This window comes from Meles meles, chromosome 14 (assembly GCF_922984935.1).
Source record: "Meles meles chromosome 14, mMelMel3.1 paternal haplotype, whole genome shotgun sequence".
In the NCBI taxonomy this organism is placed as follows: Eukaryota; Metazoa; Chordata; class Mammalia; order Carnivora; family Mustelidae; genus Meles; species Meles meles.
Genome location: NC_060079.1, coordinates 17,083,613 through 17,097,951, shown reverse-complemented (window position 1 = coordinate 17,097,951; position 14,339 = coordinate 17,083,613). Strand labels below are relative to the sequence as shown.

Sequence of the window (14,339 nt, the reverse complement as noted above, 5' to 3'; positions counted from 1 at the left end):
CCTGGTCAGCACTTGGTGTTGTCAGCGGTCCAGATTTTGGTCATTCTATTAGGTGAGTAGTAGTATCTCATTGTTGTTTTGATTTGTATTTCCCTGATGACTTATGATGACAGGCATATTTTTCTAAGCTTATTTGCTGTATGTATATCTTCTTTGCTGAGGTGTCTGTTAAGGTTTTTCGCTCATTTTAAAATCAGGTTATTTTCTTATTGTTGAATTTTAAGAGTTCTTTGTATATTTTAGAGAACAGTCCTTTATCAGAAGTGTCTTTTGCAAATATTTTCTCCCAGTCTGTGGCTTGTCTTTTCATTCTCTTGACTCTGACTTTTGTAAAATGGAAGTATTTAATTTTAATTTAGTCTAGAATCAACTCTTTCTTTCATGGATCATGTCTTTGGTATTATATCTAAACAGTCATCACCAAACCCAAGGTCATCCAGACTTTCTCCTATGTTATCTTCTATACACTTCATAGTTTTGTATCTTACATTCAGATCTCAGATCCATTTTGAGTTAATTTTTGTGAAGACTATAAGGTCTGTATCAAGGTTTATTTTTTTGCATGTGGATGTCTAGCACCATTTATTGAAAATGCTACCTTTGTTCTATTGTATTGGTTTTTCTTAGATAAGTTTTTTGAAAACCCTGATATTCCTACCACTGGAGAATATACCCTTTTCAGTCTAGATTAAGCGTCTTGTCTTATACTTGTATTAATACCTATACCATCTCTATCACAGCACCCTTATAATATTGTATGTGTTATTCTACTATTTGCCTTTTCCCAAAAATTCAGAACCATGTTTGTCTCTTTCACTTCTCTATTCTCATCTCCTATAATAGTATTTGGTATGTAGTAGGCGCTGAATAGACATTTGCTATATTCATGTACACATAATCTATTCTTTCATATTATAACTATTCATGTTTTAATTTTTGTTCCAAAATCATCTTTCTTAACAATTGGTATGAAAAACGAAAACAAAAATCTATAATAGAACAAATAACATTATGGTGAACATTTTGAAGGTTTCTATAATTCCAACTCTTTTCCTAAAAAACAAAATAAAATGAACTCCAACCTCTATCACTGAACAGTACAATAGGATCAAAACTAAAACCTCTGGTATCAGCAAATGTTCCCCCCTTCTCTTTTCTAAGACAATAGCTATAATCTTAAGTGCTGAAGATTCAATTATATTAACTCTTCAGAGAGTTACTGACGACAAGATAATTTCTGTTTTTTTCCTTCACAGTTGAAACAAATTGACAAAATTAGCATGTATGTGAATTGAGAGATTTCTATAACTGATATGAAAATGAATAGTCTGGGAAACATTTTTTTTTCTATTTTCATCCCCTTAAGATGGATAATAATAATGATCAATTTTTATCACAAAAAAGTTTTATAAGAACTATAGTATGCTATTATTATGTAAAATTAGTATTTATATTATAAAAGAAAACTGTTATTTTCCTGCATCTTTTGCTTTGTGGTGAATGTAAAACTCACTCTAACTTTTAGAGATGTGTTATTATGACTAAAAATAATTCAGTCATGGAATATGTAAGTTAGGAATATACAATAAAATGAATTATAAAAACAGAGGTTATGTCTCTGAATTACAATAAAGTGATAGGGGAAAACTATTACTAAAAAGGAATCCTAAGGAGCATTTAATTTTTTTTTTAAATCGGTTTCATTACCATATATAAACTAATTTTCAAAGAATTTCCTGTAAAATATTCTTTCATGACATCTCCCTGGACAAAGAGAAGTTTTATATACAGTAAGCATTATTCCCTTATCATCAACTTAATTAAATATAGTTTCAAATAAGAAGTAAATAGATTATGCCAAATAGTCAGTTGTTATTTTTCAGAGAATATGTTATATCATAGAAAAAACATTGTAATGGATGCAGGTCATTGGCTGACAGAAGCCATACATCTCAAAATGGTGACAGTTAACATCTGTCTCAATGTATCCACTGCCAATAAAGTATTGGAAAAATCACAGTGAACAACTGTTTATCCTAAAGTGATAAATATAATAATGGGCCCAAACATAAATTTACTTACAGCATCATCTTAACAATGGGGTATATGAATTCCTAACCTGACCATATTTAACATTCTTCACATTTCCAGTTGGATATCCAAGAGCATGATATGTTCAGGTAAAACTACTTCACATGAACTGAGATGGGCTGAGGGAGCAAACACTGAGCATGGCTTTGAAAACAGATGGAGTGGCAGATGGGACTGCAGACTGGGTTCAATTGATATGTGTTAAACAACTTTACTACCCAGTAAGATGGGGCTCAAATCTTACAAACACCTTATAAAGTTTGTTCCTTTAGCTGATAGATGCTTTTCCCAACCCTAAAAATATGATTTATATCTTAAACTTTGTTCCTTTTAATTACTTGTGTGATAAATTATTTAAGTCAAGTATATTTTCTTACTCATTTTTGGAACAGATGGTAGGAGAGCAGTTGCCTAGTGGAATGAAATGTACATGAATTAATTGTCTAAAAATTGTAAAATTAATTACCTTCCTTCATTGATGAGTTCAATAAATGCAAGTCCTGCATTCTTCTGAATAGAATTCTGCCATTCCTAAAGGAGAAACCAAACCAAATATTAGAAAAATGAGCATGTAAACAAAAGTAACATCTCGTTTAAGGATCATATTGATGTTAACAACTTCCATGTTACATTATTTCTAAATCTTTAAAAATATTTCTAACAAATGTTAAAATATTTTGTAAGAAATCGAAATTTTACAGTAGCTCTGTATCACTTATTTCAGAAGGTGCTTTTGAATTTGAATTCCCAGTAAATCTCAGGCTTGACATGGATTGAGAAAGTGAGGCACAGGTTACACTAGGCTCTCAGCACAAAGCCTCCTTCCAAAAGAAATAAAATAACTAGTCATGCAACCATACAAGCACTAGAATCATTTGGGAAAGAAAATAGTAGCCTGAATATAGAGATTTTTCACTGAGGCTGCAAAACAAAAATCAGAATTATATATAAGAGATTTAAATTGATGTGGAAATTAAATGTTCTAGTTACACATGCATTCCAAGTGACTGAAAAGTACATAGGAAAAAGGGTTACGGATGAAAGAATGAATGAATGAATTCTTTTGAATTTGCAAGAAAAAGGGGGGGAGAAAATAATATTAAATATTAAAACTATATCCAAATGAAACCTCTCTTTGCTAATCTAGTTTAGAAAATATTTGTTCATTTGGCAGTTCCACAGTGTCATCATTATAAATTTGTGATTGTTATTTAGTGTTTTGGATTAGCAATTATTTTGTACTCTTCCAATGGCATATTTAGAATAGGCCTTAGCCATTTTTTAAGGGATATTGGTTTATTTTAGTGATTTCAATTTTTTGCTTTTTGATATAGTTGGTAAATTGCATTTTTTGGATTAAAAATCACATCCCTTTCAATAATACTATAAATAAATGCCTCCTTCATACATTTTATACAAAATCCCTATTGGTCACTCACATCACTCATCTATAGATACTTTTTCTCCATGAGAAAAGTTGCTAAATTGCTACACATCGAGGTAGTCAGCTGACTTGTCACAAATTCACCTTCACAAAAAACAGACTCTATGTCAACCCTTCCCTCTACTCTTGATCATATTGCCTTTTTAAAGTTTTGCATACATACTGGGAATAAATGTGGTCCCCAAAAGTAGGTACTTGGGTTTGTAAATACTTTCTGCTCGAAGTAAATCTGTGAAGAATTATAGAAGAATGCATCATGAATCTATGTTTCCCCAGAAGGGAGAATCAACAACTTGGGAAAAGAGATGTGGAAGCCAGAGGACAGTAATGATCTTACAAAGGCCTAAATGGTTCTATGGTTTGCTAAATGGTTTTAGCAAAGCCACTTTTAGCTATCGTATATAATCTTTAATGAAAATTCATCTAAATTATAAGATCACTATATCATTTTACAGTGCTTATTAAAACTTTAAAATCATTTCTGTTGAAAATTACAGCAAACTATTTTAATAAAGATAATAAATAATAAAATGGTTTCTATTATCATCCTTTTATATATTTTGTATATTCCCATATATTTATTGCAAACCAATATCCCACAAAATGTGCAAATTTCTCAGGAATACTTGATATTTATTGTGATACTAGCTTCGAGAGAAAACTGACTCTTATTTAACAAGAATCATGACACTCAAGAATAAATTCCTACAGACAACTTCTTAAACATGATTTCCTTTATAATACTGTTTGTACACCAAGGCTCTTTTATCAGCAGAAACTTTAATATGCATAGGATTTTTCAAGAAGATATTTCAAAGTACATATTCAGGTACTACATATGCATCCCAAATTATACCGTGTCTAAAAGATCATAGAGTAAAATGTTTTAAAAACTGTTCAGATCAAAGATCAAACAAAAGATACCTGTGAGGTGCCTCAGCCCATAAGACACTAATTTGCAATCTTTGATAAAGGAACATCAGAAATAACTCTGAGTCAAGTCAAGGACATTAGAGTTTAAAGGATGAGAAAGCCAATGAAAGTGTATGACTGCAAAACTTCATTCAAGAATATATGTTTTAGAAGAGTGAGTTGTCATTTTTGAGCAAGAGGAAACAGTAGAAGATCGTTTTATATGCCTTTCTAGAAGAGAGAGAGTAAGGGCCTATACTACACTGGTATTTCGAATAGGGAAATGGAAATTAAGAGACAATACAAAGAAAAGATGTCAGGACTGGATGAAAAATTGGATTTAAGGGCTAAAGTAAAAAAGTGGAACAACACAGAGTTTAAGTTTTTAGCATGAATGATAGAAATAATGTTAATATTACTATGCAAATAACAGTACACATTTAAGGAAAATCATAGGGTTGTCTTTTTTTTTAAATTAACATATAATGTATTATTTGTTTCAGGGGTACAGGCCTGTGATTCATCAGTCTTACACAATTCACAGCACTCACCATAGCACATACCCTCCCCATTGTCCATCACCAAGCCACTCCATCCCTCCCACCCCTAGGGTTGTCTTAAGTTCATATTTGTTGGATTTAGAGTGATGATGGTATATCAAAATGGAATGTGGATTTTGGAATTATTTGCACGAAAATATTGATTAATGCAAACCATCAGGCAAAAGTCTCTAAAGACAGAATGAGCACTGGATGTTATATGCAACCGATGAATCTCTAAATTCTACCTCTGAAACTAATAATGTACTATATGTTAACTAAATTGAATTTAAATAAAAATTGTTTAAAAAAGAAGAAAAAACACAAGGAGGATCAAAAGACCTAGGTCTGGATGAATTTTGGGAATCACTCATGTTTTTAAGATTAGGAAAGGAAGCTGAAAACAGGCATAAGAAAAGATCTAACAAAATTTAAGAATAGCAGCAAAATATTATAGTACCATTTAAAAGAAAATAGTTCACTTATTCCACAGGCTTAACATAACAAAAACATACAAATAAAACCCTTTGATCATTAACATTCTCTTTTTTAATGATTAAGGATTTAAGTTTTATTGCATGTGAACTATAAAACACAAAATATGGTAAAGCACAAAGTGCATGAAACATACATTGAAAAGCACAAAAAAACAAAAAAGATGCCATTCCAAGGGAGGGGAGAGAAAGCTAAAAACACACTGGCTGTAGCTCAGAAGTGGCACAGGAGCTGATGCCTGAACTGGCTCTGGGTCTGGAGCTGCCCATCTCTGATGCTGGAGGATCTGGGAACAGAGTTGGCGCTAGATGTAGCTAGATCAGCTCTAGAGATGATGCCAAATCTGGCTGTATCTCAGACTGCAATGCTAGAGGTGGTTGTGGAACTAACTCTAGTTCTGGGCTGACTTCATGGATGTTGCCAGACCTGGTATGAAAATCGGTGATGGAGCGGACTCCAGTCTGGAGCTGATAGTGTCTCTGAGTCTAGAACTGGAGCTGCCACTAAGTCTGGAGCTGGTATGAGAGCTCCTGCTGGGGTTGGCTGTAGCTCTGCAGCTAGCCCTAGCACTATTTCTGGAGCTAGTGCAGAAAGGGGCTCTAGCTCCAGAGTTGCTGCTAGGATGAGTTCTGGACTTGGCCCTAGCTCTGCAGTTGCTGCTGAAGCAAGTACTGCCAATTAATGACGGAACTCCCTCTATCCCTGGAGCTGGCTGTAGCCTCTGCTCTGTAGCTGGTCTGGAGTGGATTCTAGCTGCAGAGCTGGCACTGATTTCAGCTCTGGAGATGGAGGAGGTCCCAGAGCTGTGTGAAGCTCTAGAGCTTATTCAAGAGCTGGCCCAAGCTATAGGTGCTGCAGCTGGGTCCAGACTTGACATAAGAGCTGCTGCCTAAGCTACTAATAGCACTTTCGAAGTCATTAGCTAGAGTTGGCAACCTGACATGAAAGACACAGACCAAGACAAGAGTACAGAAGAGATACTGGGGACAGCCACAACAACACAACAAAAAAGGAAACTGGAAAATGAGAGAAAATTAAACAACAGGAAAAAAATCTGTAATTACATGGTTGAGATACGTGAAGATATTGCAAACATCCAAAAAAAAAAAAAGGGGGGGGGGAGAAAAGAAAAAAAGCAAGCAAGCAAGAAGCTTAAAAGACAAAGGCACAAGCATCTCCCCAAAGTATAGAAGAAAAGATAAGGTGCTATCAAAAAGATAAAGGGATGAAACAACAGTACAACAACAAAAATAAAGAAATAAGGGAATTAGAGGATCTCCAATAGAAAGGCCATATACATTGAGTAGGAACTGTAGAAAGAGTGAATAGGGAAGAGAGAATGGGGAACAGGGAAGAGAGGAAATTATCAAATAAATTTAAAACTGTTCCCAGAAATGAAATATCTGACTTAAAACCCCTAGCAAACCACATTATCATAAAATTCTCCTTAACATGAGGGTCAAGGAAAAGGCTAACAAGAAAAAAATTTGTACAAAGAATCAAGAATAAGAATGAAACTTAACTTCTCAACAGTAAAGCTAGAAAAGAGAAGAAAAGGAAACACTGCCTGCATGGTTATGGAGAACGTAACACTCAGAACACAATATCCACCCCAACTATCAATAACATCCGAAGATAGACTAGTTTCAGACATGCATAAACATTTGTTTTTCACCCATTCTCTTTCCAGAACATAGTGATGGTGTACTCTGCCAAAACGAGGGTGTCTCTCCCACAGGAGAGACAAGATTATGTTGTGACAGTTACTGAACCTCAGGGGCTTAAACAACAAAGATGTATTTCTTGCTCAAGCTCCATGTCCATTGCGGGTGTTCTCCTCTATACCCTCATAAACCTCACTCTGGGAGCCAGGCAGACAACGCAGCCATTGTCTGGAACACTGTTGGCTGCCAAGGCGGAAATAGTTAATTTTTATCAGATTACAGAGAGTAAAAAATTTTGAATGACAATTTATAATAGCCATATATATAGTTTTGACTTCAGAGTTGTTTTTTGGATAAGCAGGCAAAATAATTCCTTAGTTTGCTGATGACAATATAATGCTATTGACAGGCTTTGTTATTTGAGTTCAACTTCTTCCTCAGAAAGGCTGAAGTGAGAATTGTTCTTTTCTCAAAATTCTTACCTAAATCAGAGCTCACAAAAGAGGCTCTATCTCGTTTTTCTGTCACCTCTCATTTTCTTTCCTCAGGCAGAAATAGGCATCAAATAATTAAGTGACACAGAATTTTAAAACAACATAAACTGAAATACCAATTTTCCAAAATGGAGTTCAACATTCGCTAGCTTAAAAGTATTTTTCTATATGTCTCTAAACCTCAATTTACTCTTTTTATGTTTTATGTATGCACTATATGATTAGATCTTAGGTACTGCATCTTTGAAGGAGAAGCCGCATTTTATTCATCTCTAGTAACTAAACAGCCAGAAGAAACAAATGATGTAATTTCTACAATGACTATACTACAGCATTAAGGCAACAAGAGGTCAATTATATTAGGTTAGTGACATTGGATGGAAAACAAAGAAAAAAAATCCTATGAATAAAATTTAAGAAATATTGTATTCCCTAGTATCTACTTTCTAGTGTCTATTGATAGTTATTTGCTATCCAAATTTGAGTATTTTCTTCCTTATGATAGAAGTCTACTGGGTTGCACATTAACATGTTATGAATGGGAATAGAGTAATTTTGCAGGCTTTGACTTAAGTAAGGGTCAAAGTGGATTCCACCTAATGTTAAATAAATATAATTCAAGTTCTGAAGGTTTTCAAAATTCCCAAATAACTGTAACAACCAATATGCATAATTTCAATTTATGAAGTCAATTTCAGTTAACCACATTAGCAACCAAGGTCACAAAAATTCTACCAATTGTCTTTCTTTAAGAGGAATTAAGGTTTTCGTTTTTCAAATTGTGGTATGCGATAAAAGTCCAAGGCAGGAGATAAACAAAGTCCCAGGTGGATATACACAGTAATCTCTCTGGCATCTGAGGGAAAAACAAGCCAAGTAATTTAATTCAAAATTATGAGTAATATAGGTATAACACAGTAAAATTTAAAATATGAATTTTAAAACAGAAGAACAAATAATGTTGGTGCTTACAGTGGGCTGCATGGGGTATAGTTACGTCCCCTTTCCCTCCTTCCAACTATGCTGCAGTCCAAGGGGCTGCTTCAATAGAAGAGTTGGAAAAGCAACAACCTAAGCCACAGAAATAGCACTAGAACTAGAGATTTTAAGTATGTTTGCATCAGCAGTTGTCTGGGATTTAGAGACTTCAGTCTCTCCTGGTTTTGGTGAATTTTAAACAAACAGATTTCATAAGGCAATGAAGAAAACAGAATTTTTCTTTCAACTACTTAGAAAAACTAAATGAGAGAGAGAAAAGGGGACAGCAAATATTCCTCACAAGATGAAGTATATCTTCCCTCTCAGAAAATGTCAGGATCGAATGTGTTTTTAAAACTTACATAATAATTTCTGAGTGACAGTTGTAAAAGCACAAATTATTTAGGCATCTTTATTTGAAAATTCCAAACTCAGAAAAATATGGTCCCCAGCACAGAATAGTAAATAAAAACACAAGTGTGCAAAGAAAAAAACTGGAATGTGAAGGGAAAAGTATCCTATAGGAAAACTATAACTTGTAACAACAGTTTATGTTGGCAAGACAATAAATCTTTTTTTGAGTGGGGAGCAGGGTGAGGAGCAGAGGGAGAGGGAGAAGCAGACTCTCGGCTGAGCAGGGAGCCTGATGCGGAGCTCTGTCGCAGGACCCTGGGATCATGACCTGAGCTGGAGGCAGAAGCTTAATTGAATGCGTCACCCAGGCACCCTGACAAAGCAATAAATCTTCAAGTGTTTAAAAAGAAATGATTATTTTAGAACTTTGGAAATGGGATCATTCCTAAATCATTATTTTCTCAATGCCTAATACTTTCATTAGTCAGGAAACAGTCCTTCCGAAATATAATTCTTTGTATTTTGTAGTGATTTACTCACACATATGTCTCACCACTAGATCATAAATCGGTTAATGAAAGGAAGGATCTTATTTTATTTAACTATACATACTTACTAAGTAGCTGGTGTCTGGCATACTGCATAGACTCAACGTATTTTTGTTGTTGAACTGAATTTAATCCTCCCAAATCAAGGGTATCACTTAAATCTATGGTTCTCAATCTGGCTGAACAAAAGAATCAACAGGGGAATTCTTAAAAAGTACCAATCGTAACAGAATAATCTCCAAGGATAGGGCCCAGGCAGAGAATAACTTAGTCATGAGGTGATGTATATATTTTCCTTCAAGTTGATCGATTATTTAAGTTTCATTTCTAAATTAGCATATTACCGTATCATAATTACATAATTTACACCATAATCATTGAAGTATCCACATCTCTAAACTAACATCATTATGAAGGCCCTTTTCAGCTCTGACATGGCATTTCATTCCCATGAGTGGTATTTTTGTAAGACTGAAAGTGTTAACTTATTGTGACCGTGTAAAAAAAAAAAGTGAGTAACGAATGAGGCTAGGCGACAATCATATTCTTTTATGTTGATGCACATTTGATTTTGTATTTCAAAAAATGAGTTTTTAAAAAAGATTTATTGAGAGACAGAGAGAGCGAGAGGAAAGAGACAGAGTGAGTGTGTCCAAGTGCAAGGGGCAGAGGTAGAGTGAGAGAATCCCAGGCAGATTCCGTGCTAAGCAGGAAGCCTGATGTGGGGCTCAATCTCATGGCCCTGAGATCACGACCTGAGCCAAAACCAAGAGTTGGACACTTAAGTGATTCAGCCACCCAGACACCCCAAAAAGTGTTTCTTAAATGTACACTACCATGAAACTGGGATTCTAGGAGTTTCAAAAGAATACCTAGGTTAAATATTGAAAGGATGACAAGAAAAGTACTTGCATAGAAAGGAACTAAGTGTTGCAGTTGCTAACATAGGAATTACACTGAAGTTGATAAATGGGATATGGCTGGACAGAGAAGACACTTTAATCACTGTCTTAGCTTTCTAACAATTCCCTCTGACAGGTAGACTTAGAGAAATTACTTAAAACAAGGGAAATGGATACATGAGAATGTACACAGAAGGATAATAACTTATTGTCATTTCAACAAAGACAATCTTTTGACAATGTCAGGAAAAAAGTGTACTTTAAAATTGTGTCTACAAATGATTCCAGAAAGTCTTCTAACATTTAAGAAAACACACACACACACACACACACACACACATGCACTCATTCAACTCCTGAAAAAAAAAAAAGAACATCCATAAGAAAAGGTATAAATTAAATATAGGCATCAAATTTTTGTCTTCATGGGAAACATACTAAACTGGGTTTGAATGCCTGCAGAGAGCTGCCAAGTCTTAAGACAGCTTTGTCATAATTTTTTAACTCTTCTGTATGGATGCATAAAATTTCCTCAAGATGAAGGTCTTTTTCAGAGAAATGGATATCAAGTTAAGGATCCTTTGAAACTAAACACTTTGAAGACAAATAGGTTCCAGAAGGATGACAATGAAATCCCTATGTTCTCTTCAACAATCACTTCATGGTAGTTAGATGACCTAGTACAAATCTCAGACACAGGACATAATTTTTTTTTCCCACCAGTTTTTCCTCATCTACGTCAGCTCAGTGCATATTTCTCTTTCCCTTTAGCTTTGTATACAATTAGGTAAACCAACTTAATGTCCTTCAAGACTCAATTCATCTCAAAATCTTTGAAAATATAGAAAATATTTCAGGGTAAAAAAGGGAGGTTAAATTGAGATCTTGTCTTCAGGAACTCCAGAACTGATTTTTACTTTCTATATTCTTAATGTCTATTTATCATTTACGGCCATTAAAAGAGGTTGGCAAGTGCCTCAAAAATTTTTCTAGTGAATGTTCATTATAACTGGCACACTTATTAATTCTCTGCAGTAAGAGAAATGAATAAGTACAAGGATCAAAGTAAAAATGTACTATATATAGAGAAAACTAGATATATGTCATGTTTTCAATGTATACAAAAATAATGAAAATAAATATTCAAGTATTCAACATATCATCTGTTCTCATTTTCACTGCTTTTGTTTGTTTGTTTAAGATTTTATTTATTTACTTGACAGACAAGTAGGCAGAGAGGCAGGCAGAGAGAGAGAAGAGGAAGCAGGCACCCTGCTGAGCAGAGAGCCTGAAGCGGGACTCAATCCCAGGACCCTGGGATCATGACCTGAGCCGAAGGTAGAGGCTTTAACCTACTGAGCCACCTAGACACCCCTTCATTGCTTATTTTTGTGAACATCTTACTAAAAGCATTATAGGTAAAATTGGATATAAAAAATGAATAATCAATAGCAAGGAGATTATTAATATGAAAGTCAACCACAGAAAAATCATTAGGTAATATGGAAATATATCTAGTGGGTTACTAAAATTGGTGTATCATATAAACAGAGGTTTCCCTGGATCTTAACAGATCACTAAATTATATAAACATATTAACACTTTTTATTACAAATATTCTTATGTGTGTGTATATGTACATATACATATACACATAAACATATACTTGCATTTGTATTTCTAATGAAAAATAATCTAGGATGTTTTACAAGGTACTTTTAAACAGCTTTTTTTCTATAACTGTGAATACATACAATAAATAAGCATATTATATGCTATGTTAAGTTACTGAGGATACTTCTTCCTTGGTGAGAAAACATCTGCTACTAGAAATGACCAGAAAAACATAAAGAAATAATAACTTTATTAAATATAAAAATAGAGGCAATGTTTAATATTTTCTATTTAGTAGGAAAACAGTAAAAGCTAGGATAGGATTTTTAAAATTTTTTTTTAAAAAGATTTTATTTATTTATTTGACAGAGAAAGAGAGAGAGAGAGCACAAGCAGGGGAGCTTCAGAGGGAGAGGGAGAAGCAGGCTCCCTGCTGAGCAGGGACCCTCCCCCCCAGTGTGGGACTTGTTCTCAGGACCCTGAGATCATGACCTGAGCCAAAGGCAAACACTTAACCAACTGAACCACCCAGGTGTCCCAAGAACAGGATAAAAAAAAAAAAACCATTTAAATTTGTGCCTTTTTAATTAAAAAATTATAAATTTAAATAAAAAACTAAAAACAAATATGTAACATTTAAAATATCTGGGTTTATCTCATTCAAATATGCAGTTTAAAATTTAATGCTAATGTGGTTTTAAAGGACTTCAGTTTGCTACAACAATAACTTTTAAAACTTGAAAATAAAACAAATCCCGTTCTGGTCTATAATCAATGAAAGAACAGGACTATCTTTCTCTAATTTCCATGATTTATCATGGAAAAGGTATTTACTTCTGTTCAACAAAATTCATTTCTGGAGAGCATACTGCATGTTTGAGTCATGACTGATGTACTACTATTTTATCTTAAGTTGCACTGTACTGCTAATATTACTCTTTGATGATCTTTGAGTGTCATATTTTTCTAGGGCTGAGAATTAGTGTATCAGTAGATTGATTCTCAAAACACAATAACTTAAGAAAAGTATACAGTAAAATATAAATATAAAGGAAATTATACCATTAGCTTAAGAGCTCCAGACTGTATTTAACTATGGCATAAAAATGCTGGGTATTATTAAGCTACTATGCAAGTTCAGTTTCTCAAAAACTGTTCATATATAACCTAATGATACAACAGACATTTGATATTTCTCAAGATGTACATCCTAAGACCTTTGTATTTAGTCATGTTTTGAGACTACCACCTAGGCCTATACTATATGCCACAATAAAAGATCATTATAAAAACTGCCTTATTTTCAAGAATAAATAGAAAATAACCATGTTGCTATGCGCTGTTGATGCTTTGCTGCTGCTTGGCTAATTCATTCCCACATACCAAATTTGTAGCACACACAATCTCAATTCATGCCTTGGTAAAATAATAAATCACACTATTCCAGTCATCTATGTTACCACTTAGGAACAGAAGGAACTTTCAGTGTTAAATCCTGAATGCTAAGATCCTGTCATGCGTCACTGGCATAAAGCAGAATTATGTATAGTTACATTAAATATTTTTTTTACATTAAATATTTTATATTTAGTCATGAATAATCATGTAGCAATAGGTGTATAAGCCAGTATAAGAATGTTAGTGTTGTAGAAACTTAGATCTCATCATTTTTAGCCCACTGTAAGAATCTTTGACACACAATTAGCTGATTTTTGCTTGGACAACTACAATATTCTGGGATTCTGGAAAAGCTTATTCTACTTTTGGATTATATTAATATTAAACAACAAGGGGCACCTGGGTGGCTCAGTGGGTTAAAGCCTCTGCTTTCAGCTTGGGTCATGGTCCCAGGGTCCTGGTATCGAGCCCCACATCGGCTCTCTGCTCAGTGGGGAGCCTGCTTCCTCCTCTCTCTCTGCCTGCCTCTCTGCCTACTTGTGATCTCTGTCAAATAAATAAATAAAATCTAACCAAAAAACAACAACAACAAAAAACCCCCCAAAAGCACAGATAGTCATATATGAAAGGGAGAGCTGTGGTGACCAAGACAGCATCTATTACTCACATGTGGCTATTACAGGTACATGAAATGCAGCTAGTAGGAACTGATATGAGTTCTAGTAAAAAGTATATACCTGGTTAGTTTTAAATAATTGATAAACTTGTGTGGTGTTTGGACTTCTGAAAACAACCTGAGGGTTTTGAGGGGTCAGGGGTGGGAGGTTGGGGGAACAGGTGGTGGGTAATGGGGAGGGCAAGTTTTGCATGGAGCACTGGGTGTTGTGCAAAAAGAATGAATACTGT

The 14,339-nt window shown here is 34.3% G+C and overlaps 1 protein-coding gene across 8 annotated transcripts in view; it reads right to left on the bottom strand.

Annotated features, from left to right (window-relative positions):
* Nucleotides 1–14,339, bottom strand: part of NBEA (neurobeachin) — a 687,041-nt gene that overhangs the window by 323,799 nt on the left and 348,903 nt on the right. For all 8 annotated transcript variants that reach the window (XM_045977917.1, XM_045977919.1, XM_045977920.1 and 5 more), the window contains one exon: nt 2,558–2,622. In XM_045977917.1, the coding sequence (XP_045833873.1) occupies nt 2,558–2,622 (65 nt within the window). The remainder of the gene's footprint in view (nt 1–2,557; nt 2,623–14,339) is intronic.